The 19,595-nt window shown below is 36.2% G+C and overlaps 1 protein-coding gene across 3 annotated transcripts in view; it reads left to right on the forward strand.

Annotated features, from left to right (window-relative positions):
• The window catches only part of CD2AP (CD2 associated protein), a 150,921-nt gene extending 131,629 nt beyond the window's left edge, over positions 1–19,292 (forward strand). For 2 of the 3 annotated variants that reach the window (XM_054491073.2, XM_054491074.2), the window contains exons 17-18: positions 1,932–1,995; positions 16,393–19,292. In XM_054491073.2, the coding sequence (XP_054347048.1) occupies positions 1,932–1,995; positions 16,393–16,434 (106 nt within the window). In that variant the 3' untranslated portion in view covers positions 16,435–19,292. The remainder of the gene's footprint in view (positions 1–1,931; positions 1,996–16,392) is intronic. The other variant, XM_054491075.2, reaches the window with a different exon arrangement.
• Positions 19,293–19,595: the final 303 nt, after the last annotated feature.

A 19,595-nucleotide genomic window follows, 5' to 3' on the forward strand; every position in this document is an offset into this window, starting at 1 on the left:
TGGAGTTTGCAGAACACTTTCACAGGTATTTCTTAGAAACAAAAAATGTATCTTGAATGACTACTTAAAAATATATGTTTTATATATTATGTATATAGAGGAGTTTATAATTTAATACATGATGGTATTTCTTGGAATCCTTCAGTTTATCTGTTTTGAAAGATTCTTTTAGTAGATTCTGCAACATGCACATTATAAGCTGTAAGTTTACTTGTCCAGTAAATATTTATTCATCACCACCCATGTACCAGTTAGAGAAGTCTCCTGATTTGATTTTGTTTTACATTTTTTATACCATGTCCTATTTTTCATATACATATTGCCTGTAGGTGCTCTTAAATTAGCTCTAGAACGGATAAAATATTTCTGATTTATATATCTATATATCTATATATCTATATCTATATCTATATCTATATAGATATATATATATATATTTTTAAATATAAAACATTTTAGAAGTCTTTCCAAAGGGTATTTTCAATATCTTGAGTTTCTCTGGAAAAGTGAAACTGAATGGCAGGTTTTTTTTTTTAATGTCTAAAAAACTTGCATCAGCAGGAGAAGGGATAAATACTATTGATATATTAATAGAGAAATACTACACAGCATACAACAATAAAAGTAAGTTTCAACATCAATATTAATTAATCTAAACATTGAGAGGAGGGAGCAGGTCAGAAGCATACACGCAATCAGTATATTTCATTTGTATAAAGTTGAAAAGCATACCAAACCAGAAAATATATTATTTTAGGAATGTATGTGCATGTGGCAAAATTAGAACAACAAATAAATAATAATAAATACTATAAAACTTTTTCTATGGAAGAGAGGGGGGAAATAGGATTAAGGAAAGAGGGTCGCTTTTTGGGATATCCAAGGTACTGGTAATATTTTATTTCTTTACTTGACTTGGAGTTCAGAGGTTTTCGCTTTACTCTTATAATAGTACATCTTTATAGCTTAGATATCACTAAGAAATTATTGCTAAGAAGTTAGTTTTGAAACATTATATAAATTTAAAATTCCTTCCTTATGTATTTTTTGTTCATGAATTTTTTCTTTTTTACTTTTTCAAGCTGTTATTTCTACAATATTCTCAAGAATTTTTCAAGTATTTGTTGAGACTGAAAATGTCCATACTTTTGATTTAGAAATTTGATATACTAACATATTCCTCCCATTCCTTCTGTGTCATTCCTCGATTCCTCCCACTCCTTCTGTCCCCAGAATAATGAATCAGCCAAACAGAAAACCTGGATATTTGAATACCAAATCACAATTACAAATATGAAAATTTTAGCAGCATGAAAATGGTTTAAAATTTGTGAGAAGGCATAATATTGAATATTCACTTAAAGCTATAGAAAAAAGAACAACTATACAGAAAGATTAGAAGGGAACACGGGACGGTGAAAACATGAGTTAAGGAGGAGATACTATTGTCTAGAGTTTTTAATTTGTTTGGTTTTTGGATTTTAATGTGGTATTTAATTTTTAAAAATAGAGAAAGAAATTCAAAGTCTAGGTTATCTTATCAGATAAACTGTTAACTTGCCTTGTATTGTGATGTGTTGATATTCATTTTACCAAATTGCTTGGGCTTTGAGTTTTCCAACCTGGAAAATGTATGATAGCTGAATATAGAAAATTTCTTCTAAAGGTTAGATATTATTTCTGTCTTCATGAGCTTCTCTGAATTTGCTTGATTTCTTGATCTCAGATTTGTCTTGGTTTTGCTGAATTTTTAACTGTTATATTGAACCATTCTAACTAGAGAATCTTACATTTTTCTTAATTAACATTACTATTGCCCTTAAAAAGTTTTTCCCATGAACTGGTAGGTTAGGTAACAAAAAGCCTGTAAACATTAGTCAAATAAATTATTTAATCGAAAGACTTAACCGTAATAAGTACTTTGTTTTTAGGAAAGAACTGGAAAAACTGCGAAAAGATTTGGAAGAAGAGAAGGCAATGAGAAGTAATCTAGAGGTAATTCATTTCTTCCAGCATTGAGAGTTTAGTGAGCATAAACTGGACATGTTTTTCCCAACCTAACTGGGTAATTGGTTCCTGTACAAATTATGCTATACTACTTCAGTTGGACATACACACAATGGACTACTATTCAGTCACAAAAAAAGAATGAGATTCTGTCATTTGCAACAACATGGATGGAACTGGAGGTCATTATGTTAAGCCAGGCACAGAAAGACAAACTGCATGTTCCCATTTATTTGTGGGAGCTAAAAAAAATTAAAACAATTGAACTCATAGAGATAGAGAACAGAAGGATGGTTACCAGAGGGTGGGACAGATATTAGTGGAATTAATTAGTGGCAAGGGTATTCTTTTGAAATTGGAGTCAGTCCTCTTAAACCCTGCCTCTGCTTTATCAACTAAGTTTACATTTTGTAAATCCTTTGTTATTTCCGCAATATTTACAGGATCTTCACCAACAGTAGATTCCACCTCACAAAACTACTTTCTTTGCTGATCCAAAAGAAGCAGCTCCTCATCTGTTCAAGTTCGATCCACTTTTAATTCTCATTGTCTTGCTGATTTTACCACATCTTCAGTTATTTTCTCCACTGAAGTCTTCAATCCTCAAAGTCCTCCCTGGGAGTTGGAATCATCTTCCAAAATATCGACATTTTGACTTTCTCTTATGAATCGTGAATATTCCTCATGGCATCTAAACTGATGAATTTTTTCCAAAAGGTTTTCAGTTTATTTGCCTACATTTGTCAGAGGAATCACTATCTATGGCAGCTATAGCTTTCCAAAATGTGTATCTTAAATAATAAGAATTGAAAGTCTAAATGTCTCCCAGATTCATGGGCTACAGAATGGATGTTGTGTTAGCAGACATGAAAGGAACATTAATCTCCTTGTTCATTTCCATCAGAGTTCTTGGGTGACTAAGGACATTGTCAGTGAGCGTTCATATTTTAAAAATAATCCTTTTTTTTTTTTTTTTTCCCCTGAGCAGTAGGTCTCAACTGTGGGCTTAAAATATTCAGTAAATCGTGCTGTAAACAGATGTGCTGTTATCCAGGCTTTGTTGTTCCATTTATAGAGCATAGGCAGAGTAGATTTAGCATAATTCTTAAGAGCCAAGGATTTTCAGAATGGTAAAGAAGTGATGGTTTCCATTAAATCCACCAGCTGCATTCACCTAACAAGAGTCAGCCTGTCCTTTGAAGATTTGAAGCCAGGCATTGACTTCTCTCTAGTTATGGAAGTCCTAGATGATATCTTCTTTCAATAGAAGGCTGTTTTACCTCCTTTGAAAATTTGTTTCCTGTAGCCAACTCCCATCTTAGCTAGATCTTCTGGATAACTTGCTGCAGCTTCTACATTAGCACTTGCTTTACCTTCCACTTTTATGTCATGGAGATGGCTTCTTAAACCACATGAACCAGACTCTGCTACCTTCATACTTTTCCTCTGCTGCTTCCTCACCTCTGTTGGGCCTTCAAAGAATTGAAGAGTGTTAGGGCCTCACTCTGGATTAGGCTTTGGCTTAAGGAAATGATACAGTTGGTTATATCTTCTATCTAGACCACTCAAACTTTCCTTCATATCAACAATAAGGCTGTTAAGCTTTCTTATTATTCATATGTTCACTGCAGTAGCACTTTTAATTTTCTTCAAGAACTTTTCCTTTGCAATCAAAACTTGGCTGTTTGGGGCAAGAGGCCAATCTCTTGACCTGCTGTGGCTTTCAACATTGCCTTCCTCTCTGAGCTTAGTCATTTGTAACTTTTTATTTAATGTGAGAGGGATGTGATTATTTCTTTCGCTTGAACACTTAGAGACCATTTTCGGGTTATTAATTGGCCTAATTTTATTATTAGGCCTGTTCTGTCTCAGATAATAAGGAAGGCCAAGTAGAGGGGGAGAGAGTCAGAAGAAAGGCTGATCAGTGTAGCAGTTAGAACACACATGACATTTATCAATTAAGTTTGCTGTTTTATATGGGTGCCAGAACAATTGCAATATTAACATCAAAGATCACTGGTCACAAATCACCATAACATATATAATTACAGTGAAAACATTTGAAATATTGTGAAAATTGTCAAAATGTGACACAGTGATACAAAGTGATCACATATTGTTGGAAAAATGGCATCAACAGAGTTGCTCAACACAGGATTACCACAAGCCTTTGATTGTAGACAATGCAGTATCTGTGAAGCACAGCAAAACAAAGTACAATAAAACGAGGTATCCCTGTAGTTCTCTCTTCTGTGCAGTTAAGCTATTTTCATTCTTTCTTTGCTCAGGGACAGGACTGGTGGTGGTGACATATGGCTGTAGATTCACTGCCTCCCATTTTAAACTTAAGAGTTTATCTTAATTCTCCACCGGTGCTTGGCAGTTTCGACTATTTCCTTTATCTTTCTTAGCTCTCTTTTTCTCCTTCACTAATGTTTATCTTCATTTGCATTATTCTTTCTGCATATCTCAGAGAAAGTTGTATCCTACCTTCTTTTAGAGAATCTTCCCATTGTTTAAGTATTTCATACTCCCTTCTGTTTTTTAGTCTGCCTTGTTACTTACCCTATTTCTTTTGTCAGCAGTTTGTAGAACAAGAGAGAATTGGGGACTTGCAGTTGGAAAACCTTGGCTCTTATCCTGAGAATCAACTAACTTTTTTGTTTTAAACTGTGTATTAGTTAGGCTTAGCATTTTCTGCACATTATCTCATTAGACACACATAACAACATGTAAGGATTATTGTTCCTATTATGGAAAAAAGTAGGGTTTGGAATGATAGTGTTAGGCTACTCTTGCATTGCTATAAAGAAATACCTGAGACTGGATAATTTATAAAGAAAAGAAATTTAATTGGCTCACGGTTCTACAGGCTGTATAGGAAGAAGCATGGTTCCTGCATCTGCTCAGCTTCTGGGGAGGCCTCAGGGAGCTTTTACTCATGGTGAAAGGTGAAGTAGGAGCACACAGTTCACGTGGCGAGAGAGGGAGTAAGAGAGAGAGTGGGAGGGGCCACGCACTTTTAAACAACCAGATCTTGTGTGAACTTACTCATCATGAAGGGGATGATCCAAACATGGATCATCCAAACACCCCATGATCCAAATACCTCTCACCTGGCCCCACCTCCAACACTGGGGATTACTTTTAATCTGAGATTTGGTGGGGACACAGATGCAAATCGTATCAATGATTAAGTAACAGCAATGGAGCTGAAATTTAATTTTAATTTTTATTTATTTTATTTTACTTATTAATTTTTTTTAAGCAGTGGTACGAACTCGGCTGACTGCAAGCTCCACCTCCTGAGTTCACGCCGTTCTCCCACCTCGGCCTCCAGAGTAGCTAGGACTACAGGCGCCTGCCACCACACCTGGCTAGTTTTATTTTTGTATTTTTAGTAGAGATGGGGTTTCACCGTGTAAGCCAGGATGGTCTTGATCTCCTGACCTCGTGATTTGCCCACCTCAGCCTCCCAAAGTGCTGGAATTGCAGGCGTGAGCCACCGCGCCTGGCCTTTTTTTTTGAGATGAAGTGTTGCTCTGTTACCCAGGCTGGAGTGCAGTGGTGCGATCTTGGCTCACTGCAACCACCACCTCCCAGGTTCAAGCAGTTCTCCTGCCTCAGCCTCCTGAGTAGCTAGGACTATAGGCATGTGCCGCCACACCCAGCTAATTTTTTTGTATTTTTAATAGAGATGGGGTTTTGCCATGTTGGCCAGGCTGGTCTCAAACTCCTGACCTCAGGTGATCCACCTGCCATGGTCCTCCAAACTACTGGGATTATAGGCATGAGCCACTACACCTGGCCTTAAAGATGTTTTTAACAGAAGCAACCAATCTTCAGAACCTTTGCACTTCGGGATTAAATTATACTGTGTGAACTTAGGCAAGTCACTTCACCTCCTTTAGCTTTAGTTGAGATAATTTATGTGAAAGTACTTTGTAAATTATCAGACTTTATTTTATCCTTATTTCCAACATTATCCTCTATTGGCAACTTTACTACTTTGCATGAAAATACTTGACTTTTTCCATTATTCAGAATCAAAGAATAGCCCCCATTTAGGTCTAGCTGCCTTCTTGATGTGCTGCAGTTACTTTCTCTTTTCACTTGAGGTTCATTTGTTGAAATATGAAAACAACCGCCATCCTCTTAAAAAAAGTCTACTTTTGTGGTCTCTGATTTTTCACCTTCAATTCAGTCTGTAACCCCTTGCATCTTAGGTTAGGTTTACTGATGCCAAATTCAGGATCTCTTCTTCAGTTCCTGCAACAGATTACATTTTTTACCATTGCCACCCTGTCAAAGGTTTGTCTTGGTTTAGATGATACTACACATCCTGTTGTCTCTAACTTCTCCATCTCCTCTTCCTTCTTTTTTTACTTTTTAAATTTTGTTTTTAGAGACAGGGAGTCACTCTGTCACCCAGGCTAGAGTACAGTGACACAATCATAGCTCACTGAAACCTCAAACTCCTGGAATCAAGTGATCCTCCCACCTCAGCCTCCCAAGTAGCTGAGACTACAGGCATGCACTTTCATGCCTGGTTAATTTTTCCGTTTTTTGTAGAGACTGGTTCTCACCATGTTGCCCAGGTTGATCTTGAACTCCTGGCCTCAAGTGATACTCCCACTTTGGCCTCCGAAAGTGGTGGGATTAAAGGTATGAGCCACCATGCCTGGCCTTCCTCTTCCTTCCTTGTAACCTAAATGTAAATATTCCTTCACTGGTATCATTGGCTTTTCTGTTTGAGCATTCACATTTTGAATTCATCTATACTCACGAATCTAATGATTAGCTCTAGTGCCTCTCCCCTCTAAATCAAATTTGTATTTTCCCAGCTTGTATCCTGTATTTCTGGCTGTTAGTTCCCCCTGGATGTTTCATCATGAACTTAGATTTAGCATGTCCCCAGTTAAATTTATCATCTTCCTTTCCCGGAAAGGAAAATCAAATCTTTTGATTTCTCGTTTCTGTTGATAATTTCTGTTGCCCATATAGTCATATAGACATGGTACTTTGTACATAGTTCTCTTCTAGTTCCATTCACTTTTAGTCCTATTAGCTTTACCTCCTAATCTTTATGTCTTTATCCCCACTGTATCTATCTTGTTCTGATGCTTATTATCTTCTGCTTAGCTTTCTTGAGTACTCTGATTCTTATGTCAGATTAACCTTTCCTTCATGGAGTGCTTTCAAGAGCTTTCCGTTACATGCTGAATAAAGTTCCAACAACTTACTATATGAGGTGTTTTTATATTTTGGTCCTAGCTATCTTTCTTTGTTTACTTGCTGATTCTCCATTGTGCCTCTTACAATTGATGAGTCCAAATTTTTATTCTTACTGTGTTTTCTTGGATTGTCCTTTTTCCTCACCTTGTAATGCCCACATTCTACAGATTCTCAAGGCCCTGCTCAAACAATTACCTTCATTAAATTGATATTATTCTGTCTCTGTTTAAAAGTAATTTAGTGGCCGGGCACGGTGGCTCACACCTGTAATCCCAGCGCTTTGGAAGGCCAAGACGGGTGGATCACCTGAGGTCAGGAGTTTGAGACCAGCCTGGCCAACATGGCGAAACCTTGTTTCTACTAAAAAATATAAAAATTAGCTGGGCGTGGTGGTACACACCTGTAATCCCAGCTACTAGAGAGGCTGAGGCATGAGAAGAATCACTTGAACCCAGGAGGCAGAGGTTGCTGTGAGCCGAGATCATGCCACTGCACTCCAGCCTGGCTGGCAGAACGAGACTGTCTCAAAAAAAAAGAGTAGTCTTCTTCCAAATTTGTAAGACTTGTAGTTTTGTAAGAGATGTATATATAATAACTTCCTATATTTTCACTGTTAGGGTATGTACTTATTCTACCTGTCTTTGAGACTGTAAGGTTGTTTGGGTAGGATCCATGTTTTTTTAATCTTTGCTCATAGCTCCTAACACAATGCTGTATACATATTAGATATCTAATAAATTATTGACAAATTAATGAAAGTGTACATTTTAAAAATATATCTTAAATTCGCAGCATGTAACGTGGTAGAAATTGAGAAATTTTTAAGCGTTTTTTGACTTTTTTCTTACATTTTATGTATACATGTTTATATTCCTACATGAAAATAAGATAATGAGACAAATAAGAGGAACTTAATAGTGTTAAATTTGTATATCTGACTTAATTCACCATAAAAATTATGACAAGAGTCAAATTGTTTCTCTTTTGGATAATTTAATATGATTTTATTTTTCTAGCAAAGTCAGCTGTTACTTTGCCTCTCACTGACTTGTATTACAAATATATTTTTTCTTTTGTTATGGGTACAGTTTTACCACGTATTTGTAAAAGCACACCTAAGGCACTAAAGTTTTAGAATAATTTATTTAAAGAAGAAAGATGTTTCTCCAAAGATTAAAAGTAGTACTTTACTATAATGTTAACATTATACAGTATTATAATGTTCACTAAAAATGAACAATGAACATACAAGTACTAAAAGAGAAACTCTAGCAATGTATTTGCCCGATAACTAATTTTTTTCCATACATTATTGGGGTACAGGTGGTATTTGGTTACATGAGTAAGTTCTTTAGTGGTGATTTGTGAGATTTTGGTGCACCCATCACCTGAGCAGTATATACTGCACCATATTCATAGTCTTTTATCCCTCGCCCCCTTCCCAGTCTTCAAGTCCCCAAAGTCTGTTGTATCATTCTTATGCCTTTGCTTCCTCATAGCTTAGCTCCCACAAGTCCATGAGAACATACAATGTTTGATTTTCCATTCCTGAGTTACTTCATTAGAATAATAGTCTCCAATTTCATGCAGGTCACTGCAGATGCTGTTAATTCATTCCTTTTTATGACTAAGTAGTATTCCATCATATATATCACAGTTTCTTTATCCATTTGTTGATTGATGGGCATTTGGGTTGGTTCCATGATTTTGCTATTGTGAGTCTTGCTGCTGTAAACATGTGTGTGCAAGTATCTTTTTTGAATAATTACTTCTTTTCCTCTGGGTAGATACCCAGTAGTGGGATTGCTGGATCAAATGGTGGTTCTACTTTTAGTTCTTAAAGGAATCTCTGCACTGTTTTCTATAGTGGCTGTACTAGTTTACATTCCCAGCAGCAGTGTAGAAGTGTTGCCTGATCACCTCATCCATGCCAACATCTACTGTTTTTTGATTTTTTGATTATGGCCATTCTTGCAGGAGTAAGGTGGTATCGCATTGTGGTTTTGATTTACATTTCCCTGATCATTAGTGATGTTGAGCATTTCTTCATATGTTTGTTGGCCATTTGCACATCTTCTTTTGAGGATTGTCTGTTCATGAACTTAGCTCACTTTTTGATGGGATTGTTTTTTCTTACTGATTTGTTAGGGTTTGTGTAGATTCTGGATATTAGTCCTTTGTCAGATGTATAGATTGTGAAGATTTCCTCCCACTCTGTGGGTTGTCTGTTTACTCTGTTGACTGTTCCATTTGCCATGCAAAAGCTCTTTAATTAGGTCTCAGCTATTTATCTTTGTTTTCACTGCATTTGCTTTTGGGTTTTTGGTCACGAAATCCTTGCCTATGCCAATAACTAGAAGGGTTTTTCTGTTGTTATCTTCAAGATTTTTATAGTTTCAGGTCTTAGGTTTAAGTCCTTAATCCATCTTGAGTTGATTTCGGTATAAGGTGAAAGATGAGGATCCAGTTTCATTCTCCTACGTGTGGCTAGCCAATTATGCCAGCACCATTTGTTGAAAGGGGTGTCCTTTATGTTTTTGTTTGCTTTGTCGAAGATCAGTTGGCTGTAAGTATTTGGGTTTATTTCTGAGTTCTCTGTTCCATTGATCTATGTGCCTATATTTATACCAGTACCATGCTGTTTTGGTGACCGTGGCCTTATAGTATAGTTTAAACTCAGGTAGTGTGATGCCTCCAGATTTGTTCTTTTTCCTTAGTCTTGCTTTGCCTATGCGGGCTCTTTTTTTGGTTCCTTATGAATTTTAGAATTGTTTTTTCCAATTCTGTGAAGAATGATGGTGGTATTTTGACGGGAATTGCCTTGAATTTGTACATGGCTTTTGACAGTATGGTCATTTTCACAATATTGATTCTACCCATCCACGAGCATGGGATGTGTTTTCATTTGTGCCATCTGTGATTTCTTTCAGCAGTGTTTTGTAGTTTTCCTTGTAGAGGTCTTTTGACTCCTTGGTTAGGTGTATTCCTAAGTATTTTATTTTATTTTTTTGCAGATACTGTAAAAGGGGTTGAGTTCTTGATTTGATTCTCTGCTTGGTTGTTGTTGGTGTATAGAAGAGCTACTGATTTGTGTACATTAATCTTATACCTGAAACTTTGCTGAATTGTTTTATCAGTTCTAGGAGCTTTCTGAAGGAGTCTTTAGGGTTTTCAAGGTAAATGATTGTATCGTCAGCAAACAATGACAGTTTGACTTCCTCTTTATTGATTTGGATGCGCTTTATTTATTTCTCTGCTCTAATTGCTCTGGCTAGGACTTCCAGTACTATGTTGAAGAGGAGTGGTGAGAGCAGACATCCTTGTCCTATTTCAGTTCTCAGAGGGAATGCTTTCAACTTTTCCCCATTCAGTATTATGTTGGTTGTGGGTTTGTCATAGATAGCTTTTATTACGTTGAGGTATATCCCTTGTATGCCAATTTTGCTGAGAGTTTTAATCATAAAGGGATGCTGGATTTTGTCGAATTTTTTTCTGCATCTATTGAGATGATATGTTATTTTTGTTTTTAATTCTGTTTATGTGGTATATTACATTTATTGACTTGTGTATGTTAAACCATCCCTGCATCCCTGGTATGAAACCCACTTGATCATGGTGGATTATCTTTTTGATATGTTGTCGGATTTGGTTAGCTAGTATTTTGTTAAGGATTTTAACATCTATGTTCATCAAAGATACTGGTCTGTAGTTTTCGTTTTTGGTTACGATCTTTTCTGGTTTTGGTATTAGGGTGATGCTGGCTTCATAGAATGAATTAGGGAGGGTTCCTTCTTTCTCTGTTTTGTGGAATAGTGTCGAAAGGATTGGTACCCATTCTTCTTTGAATGTCTGGTAGAATTCTGCTGTGAATCCATCTGGTCCTGGGCTTTTTTTTGTTGGTAATTTTTAAATTACCATTTCAAATTCGCTGCTTGTTATTGGCCTGTTCAGGATCTCTAATTCTTCCTGATTTAATCTAGGAGGGTTGTATTTTTCCAGAAATTCATCCATCTCTTCTAGGTTTTCTAGTTTATGTGCATAATGATGTTCATAGTACCCTTGAATGATCTTTTGTATTTCTGTGGTGTCAGTTGTAATATCTCCTGTTTCGTTTCTTAGGTTATTTGGATTTTCTCTCTTCTTTTCTTGGTTAATCTTGCTAATGGTCTATAAATTTTATTTATCTTTTCAAAGAACCAGGTTTTTGTTTCATTTATCTTTTGTATTTTTTTGTTGTTGTTTCAGTTTCATTTAGTTCTGCTCTGATCCTGGTTATTTCCTTTCTTCTGCTGGGTTGGGTTTGGTTTGTTCTTGTTTCTCCAGTTCCTTGAGGCGTGACCTTAGAGTGTCAGTTTGTGCTCTTTCAGTCTTTCTGATGTAGGCGTTTAGGGTGATTAAGTTTTCTCTTAGCACTGCCTTTGCTGTATCCCAGAGCTTTTGGTAGGTTGTGTCATTATTGTCGTTCAGTTTGAATAATTTTTTAATTTCCATCTTGATTTCATTTTTGACCCAGTGCTTGTTCAGGAGTATGTTATTTAATTTCCATGTATTTGTCTGGTTTTGAACGTTCCTTTTGGACTTGATTTCCCATTTTATTATACTGTGGTCTGAGAGAGTGCTTGATATATTTCAGTTTTCTTAAATTTATTGAGGCTCGTTTTATGGCCTATTATATGGTCTATCTTATGCTGTTGAATACAATGTGTATTCTGCGGTTGTTGGATGAAATATTCTGTATATATCTGTTAAGTCTATTTGTTCTAAGGTATAGTTTAAGTAATTTGTTTCTTTGTTGACTTTCTGTCTTGATGACGTGTCTAATGTTGTCAGTGGAGTATTGAAGTCCCTGACTATTACTGTGTTGCTGTCTAATCTCATTTCTTAGGTCTATTAGTAATTGTTTTATAAATTTGGGACCCACAGTGTTAGGTGCATATATGTTTAGGATTGTGATATTTTACTGTTGGACAAGGCCTTTTACCATTCTATTATGTCCGTCTTTGTCTCTTTTAACTGATGTTGCTTTAAAGTTTGTTTTGTCTGATGTAATAGCTACCCCTGCTTGCTTTTGGTTTCCATTTGTATGAAATGCCTTTTTCCACCCCTTTACTTGAAGTTTATGTGAGTCCTTATATGTTAAGTGAGTCCCCTGAAGACAGCAGATGGTTGGTTGGTGAGTTCTTATCCATTCTGGAGTTCTGTATCTTTTAAGTGGAGCATGTAGACCATTTATATTCAATGTTAATATTGAAATGTGAGGTACCGTTGCATTCATTGTGCTCTTTGTTGCCTGTGTACTTTGTTTTTTTTTTTGTTTTTTGTTTTTGCTTTTTAACTTGTAGTTTTGTTTTATAGTTCCTATGTGATTTATGCTTTAAAGTGGTTCTGTTTTGATGTGCTTCTAGGATTTGTTTCAAGATTTAGAGCAACTTTTAGCAGTTCTTGCAGTGGTGGCTTGATAATGGCTAATTCTCTCAGCATTTGTCTGAAAAAGACTGTATCTTTCCTTCATGTATGAGGCTTAGTTTTGTTGGATACAAAATTCTTGGCTAATTGTTTTCTTTGAGGAGGCTGAAGATAGGGCCCGAATCCCTTCTAACTTGTAGGGTTTCTGTTGAGAAATTGCTGTTAATCTGATAGGTTCTCCTTTATAGGTTACCTGGTGCTTCTGTCTGACAGCTCCTATGATTGTTTCCTTCATCTTAGCTTTGGATAACCCGATGACAATGTGCCCAGGTGATGATCTTTTTGCGATGAATTTCCCAGGTGTTTTCTTTGTGCTTCGTGTATTTGGATGTCTAGGACTCTAGCAAGGCCAGGGAAGTTTTCCTCGATTATTCCCCCAAATATGTTTCCAAGCTTTTAGATTTCTCTTCTTCCTCAGGGAACACCGGTTATTCTTAGGTTTGGTTGTTTAACATAATCCCAGACTTCCTGGAGGCTTGGTTCATATTTTCTTATTCTTTTTTCTTTGCATTTGTTGGATTGGGTTAATTCTAAGACCTTGTCTTCGAACTCTGAATTTTTTTCTTCTACTTGTTCAGTTCTATTGCTGAGACTTTCTAGAGCATTTTGCATTTCTAAAAGTGTGTCCAAAGTTTCCTGAATTTTTGATTGTTTTTTTCTTTAAGCTGTCTATTTCCTTGAATATTTCTCCCTTCACTTCTTGTATCATTTTTTGGATTTTCTTGCATTGGTCTTCACCTTTCTCTGGTGCCTCCCTGATTAGCTTAATGACTAACCTCCTGAATTCTTTTTCAGGTAAATCAGGGATTTATTCTTGGTTTGGATCCATTGCTGGTGAACTAGTGTGATTTTTTTGAGGGTGTTGAAGAGCCTTGTTTTGTCATATTACCAGGGTTGGTTTTCTAGTTCCTTCTCGTTTGGGTAGGCTCTGTCAGAGGGAAGGTCTAGGGCTGAAGACTGTTCTTCAGATTGTTTTGTCCCCTGTTCTTCAGATTCTTTTGTCCCACGGGGTGTTCCCTTGATATAGTACTCTCCCCCTTTTCCTACAGATGTGGCTTACTGTAAACCGAACCGCAGTGATGCTTGTCTTTCTTCTAGGTCTAGCCACCCAATGATTCTACCAGGCTCCAGGCTGGTACTGGGGGTTGTCTGCAGAGACTCTTGTCATGTGAAGTGTCTATGGGGGTCCCAGCCGTGGATACCAGTGCCTGTTCCAGTGGAGGTGGCCGGCAGGGGGGTACAGTGGACTCCGTTAGGGTTCTTAGCTTTGGTGGTTTAATGCTGTATTTTTGTGCTGGTTGGCCTCTTGCCGGGAGGTGGCGTTTTCCAGCAAGCATCAGCTGTGGTAGTATGGAGAGGGACCAGCAGTGGGTGGGGCCGTAGAACTCCCAAGATTATATGCCCTTAGTCTTCCGCTGCCAGGGTGGGTAGGGAAGGACCATCAGGTTGGGGCAGGGCTAGGCATGTCTGAGCTCACGCTCTTCTTGGGTGGGTCTTGCTGTGGCTGCTGTTGGGGATGAAGGTGAGATTGCCAGGTCACTGGAGTTGTGTAGCTAGGAGGAATATGGCTGCCTATGCTGAATCATGCTGGTTGTCAGGGAAGTAGGGGAAAGCTGGCAGTCACAGGCCTCACCCAGCTCCCACGCAAACTGAAGGACCAGTCTCAATCCCACCGTACCTCCCCCAACAGCCCTGTTTCCAGACGGTGGGCGAGATGGGCTTGAAAACTTGCCCCAGGCTACCTGCCTTCTAGCTGTGAAAGAAAAGGGCTTGGTTCTTCCCTCGCCTGTGGAGTCTGCAAGCCGGATTTGCCGCCCTACCCAGAGTTGTGGCCAGGAGGTCTCTCGCCCCGTTCAAATTGTTACAAAGTTTAGCTAGAGATTTCCTTCTCCCCGTGGAGTTTTACCCCCTGCTCCTCTGGCCACCCTCCCTATGGATCCCTGTGGTGCCAGGCAGGAATGGCCTGCTTGGGGACTCAGCAAGCTTCCAGGGCCTTTCAGCTGCCTCCTCTATCCCCCTGTATTTTGCTCGGCTCTCTAAATTGAGTCAGATCCAGGTGAAGTTGGAAACTTCTGCAAACAGACCTTCAGTTTCTCCAGTGGGGGGTGTGTGTTTGGGAGAGGAGGGTCTCCCTTTCTCACTTCCGCAGTTGGGACACACACAGTATTTGGGGTGTTTCCCAGGTCCTGCAAGAGCAATCCGCTTTCTTCAGAGGGTCTGTGGGTCCTCTCGGGATTGCTGGTTTGTTCTTGCAGTCGATCTGGAGCTAAAATTCACAATGCGAGTCTCCGCATGCTGTTCTGTCTGGAGCTGCAATCTAGTCTTGCCTCCTGTCCGCGATGATGATCCCTGTCCAGTGATAACTAAATGTATGTCACAAATAGCAGTTTACAAGAAGTATTGCTGATTATGCATGCAGTAGTAGCCTTCACACTCCCTACTCCCTCTTCTACCAGTTTGTTTTTCTTACCGCTTTCTGTATCTTTGGAATAAAGACTTTAATAACAGATGGGGCTGACAATGAAAGCTATCGTCTCAATCCAAATTGAAGACAGGCTTGTAGTCCAGTGCTGCTAAAACATTGAGCTAATCATCATAATATTTAGAGAATCATATCAAGGAAGATCCTGAAATTAATAAATGGTTCTTGAGTAGTTATAATCCTTTAGGAGATTGTGAACATATAAAAATTATACTTTTTGACTATGGCAAAGTCCTAATCATTTAATAATGTACTGTTTGTCGAAGCTAGCCAAAGCATGTATTGTTTATGTGCACTCTTGAGGAAGGTGATGCCATCAGGATAAGGCAAGGCCTATATATTTCCTCATGCAGTGAAAGGTTAAAGATGATCAAAATGTTATAGAATTGAGAAGAGAAATCAGTATAAAAACTGCGGGCTTTCAAGCCCTAAATCTTACCATGACAAGTCCTGTGTCACTTGTTAGTGTAGAACATTGGCATCCTGTTTAATGTCTTTGAGCCTCAACTTAACCATTTGAATATGTCAGTATTGAATAACTCTGTGTAGTTATTGTGCAAACTTAATGAACTGATTTCCTTCTTCATAAATTCCTTAAGTTATGAATTTCCGTTAAGTGAAGAATGCCTTCTGCCTAAAGGTGGAACTATATCAAGCACCTTGACTGAATCTTAGATATATTCCTGGGCTTTAAGATATTTAATGTAGTGTATACTGGTTACAGATAAGTAAATTGAAACCAAGTCAAGTGATTTAACAATAATTATAATTAAGTATAATTAGTGAAAAACATGGAACTAAACAGGTCTTTATTCTTTTTACTGTTGTTTAATGTATCCTTTGTTTAATTATAGATACATGTACATTTCTTAATTTGGTTTCAAGGATTCTTTTGTTCTTTGTAGGACTGACTGATTTTTTTTTTTTTTACAGCATTTAATTTTAAATGCTCACATGACTTAACATTGTTGTGGCTGAAAGGGCTATAATTGCTTTTTTCTTATTGTAACTGCCATTTAGGAACTTGCATTGTACTGTTGAAACTTTATTCAACCAAATTATAGCATGGGAAACTGGATTTTAGGTCTGGAAAAAAAAATCTGAAGGCTTGAAAGTATGATCACATCTTAATGACATAGAGTAAAATAAACTACTAAACTAAGGATATTTTATGTTTGCTCAATTTATGTTTTTTGTTTTAGATGGAAATAGAGAAGCTGAAAAAAGCTGTTGTGTCTTCTTGAGTGGTGTGGACCTGGTGTTCATAATGTTCCAGGGATTCGGAAGCAACACTATGAACTTCAGCTGACTTGTTACTTAAAAATTGTGAATTCTGGTGTTGTGATAAATATGAGCAAATGAAGTGTAATATCTATAGAAAAGTAGAGTGAGGGTGAATTTTTATATATATATATATTTTGTTTTGCCAATATGAAGAAAAAGAGGCCTTATTTCTTAACTGTGCTGGGATTGCAAACACTTTTTAAAAAATTGTTTGCTTGAAAATACTACTGAATATATATAAATAAGAATGTGCACAGTAGTTTTTTTATTGAAACTTGTATTATTTTTAAAGAGATCTATACTATAAATATGGTGATATATTTACAAGTAATCTGTAAGATATACTATTTGAGAGGGACAGATCAGCTTTTTAGTAACTATAGTCACTACTTTTTCCATAATGCATAAGGGATATAAACTGTGTTTGTATGTGTGTGTGTGTGTGTGTGTGTGTGTGTGTGTGTGTGTGTATATATATTTTTACTTTTATCCTCTTACCCAAGGTTACACTGTTGTGCCTGTTTGTCTGCAATGCTGTTTATATTTTGGGTGATGAAATAGGAGTTTCCTAGCTATATAAACCAGATTACTCACCCATGCATATAGTAAGAACTAATGAATAATCAAAATAATTTCATCAACTTTTAGAATATTTTATGTTGCTTGCACTATAGGAGTCATAAAAGGAACTTAGTTAAAATATGTTGGATTGTTAAACATTTGGGGAAATATGAACTGTATTTTAAATTTGTTAGGTCTGAAGAATCTAAAACTGTTAATTTAACCCTTAACTTGTGCCTAGAAACTACAGCACATATAAAATATGTAAACACCAGCCTGTTGCTGTACTTTTCTGCTTATTTTACAGCCTCAATATTTCTCATTGTCTTGCCACTTAGTTCTTCATGCTTCTCCTTCTGACTTTTAATAATGGTAATAGGAAAACAAAACCCAAAGCTTTTCAGAACTTCAGTGTGAGGTTTCCTATTTTGACAAGTTAACTTGTAAATACTCAGGTTTTATGATGTATAATTTACCTAATAGACCAAACTAACTCATGGAGATATTTTGAACTATTATTTAGGTACAAACTTTATAAAGAATGTTAGTATGTCATAAAATATAACATTACAGCTTATTTAAAACCAAATATAGTTGAACATATTTAAAATACATTTTCACAGAATGGATGAATTAGTTGTTTCTTCAGAGTGACTTATGAACAGTTGAATGCTTTAAAATGTTCTATCTGTAGGTAACATCTAAAAACGCAAGTGGGTTTATTTAAATTTTTAAAATTTGAAATTTTTTATTTGCAAAAAAATTGTTTTATGCTTTATTATATCACAAATGAGTGTCAGATTTTTGAGTACCAATGATCATGCTTCCATTTTTTTTAGTTTAAACCACCAAACCAATATTTTTCCTTTAAATTTTAATCTTATAATGTAGAAATCTTATGTAAATGAAATTTTGTCATGTTTCAAATAAAGAGAACTGAAGTAGAAAATAGAAATGCCAGTAAACAACATAATGTTTAATTTACAACTTACATTAGGGGTTTGGGGGAATGCTAATTATATACTGAGAACATACATTAGAACTCTTCAAAATGGGCTCTTCTAATGAGGTCACTACTGAACAAAATTGTTCCCTCCTCTTCTGTTAAATAGAATAGATTTAAATGACTAGTCAAATGAATTATTTTCTTCTTTTTAAATAAATTAAATCTTTCTTTTAATGACCAACCTTAGGTAAAATAAAAATATTGTAATCCTAGAAATTATCCTCCAGCTTTCTCATCTGAAAATCTATTGAAGTGATCCTTGGTCACCCTAACAATGGGATGAGGGAAGTTTCCAGCAGATTTCAGGCTGTTCTTAAAGTTTTTGTTGGTCATTTTCTCACTAGTACATAAAATCAAGATGCTTATGAACATGGAAATGTATTTAAAGTTTTTGCTTGTGTCCTCCTCAGTCAGAATAGAAAAGTAACTGAAATACTCTTACCTTTCTGTCCTTGATAAAATAGTAAAGAAAACCAAACAAACCCAGGCCTGATGGGAAAAATGATTCCTTTATTCTAGCAATTTACTCCTTGCTGTTGGTATGGGAAATGTTATTAATTTCTGTTACTAAAGTTCATATCACAAAATGATATTTAATAATAACCTTGGGGTAAATCATGAACTTTTTTTCTACGTGTGAGTATAAAAGACAAAAGTTGAACAGCATGGAATCTCATTGCCAAATTATTAGTGAATGTATAGTTCAGGTATGCTTTGAGACACACAGTATCATTAATTTCCGAATTGTATTTCAGTGTTATTTTTTGTTTGTGACCACTAAGCTTCTGTCTTAATACAAAGCTGTTACCTTCTACAGAATTTAAGTCTGAAGATGTAAAGAGAGAACAGGCCTTGTGTAACAGAAGATACTCTTTTTTTATGCTCCTTACTGTGATCACAGAAAAATAAAAAATCCAAGTGCTCTCTAGATTTGTTGATAAACATCTTATGCTTGCATTTAAACTTGAAATGTATGAGCAGAATGAGACAATCAGTTAAATCAGAAATGAGAAGTATTCTAATGTAAAGGCCTTGTTTTGCTGTAGCAATAAAATGACCAAGTGCAATGACTTGATTTAATAAAATCATATTTTAAAAGTTGCTGCTATGAATATTTTTGGCTATAAAATTTTACCTTGACTTGCTTTCAATAACTATTATGTAATGCAGTTGATGTTGTAACCTAACATTCCAAAAAAAAAAAAAAAAATTGAAAGGGGGAATCTCAAAATAGTATATATACTTCACTAACTTGTTTACAGGTGCTGTATTTAAAAGCATGCTTCTCTCTCAAAAAGAAAAATTAATAATAAAGGATTTTATTGCCAGTTGTGTCAACCTTTATTGGTTATTTTTTGTTAACTTTAGCATTTGTGTATTTCAGAGTATGATGAAAATTATATTACTTCAATTTCCAAATACAAGAATAAATAGTAAACCAAAAACATTAAAAATTCTAGACCTGTATGACTTTTACTGAACTTTTCTGAGTCTGGTTTTTCATCTGAAACTGAGATAATAATTTCTACTTTACAGGATTATGGGGAGAATTTG

The sequence above is a fragment of the Pongo pygmaeus genome, chromosome 5 (assembly GCF_028885625.2).
Source record: "Pongo pygmaeus isolate AG05252 chromosome 5, NHGRI_mPonPyg2-v2.0_pri, whole genome shotgun sequence".
Taxonomy (NCBI): Eukaryota; Metazoa; Chordata; class Mammalia; order Primates; family Hominidae; genus Pongo; species Pongo pygmaeus.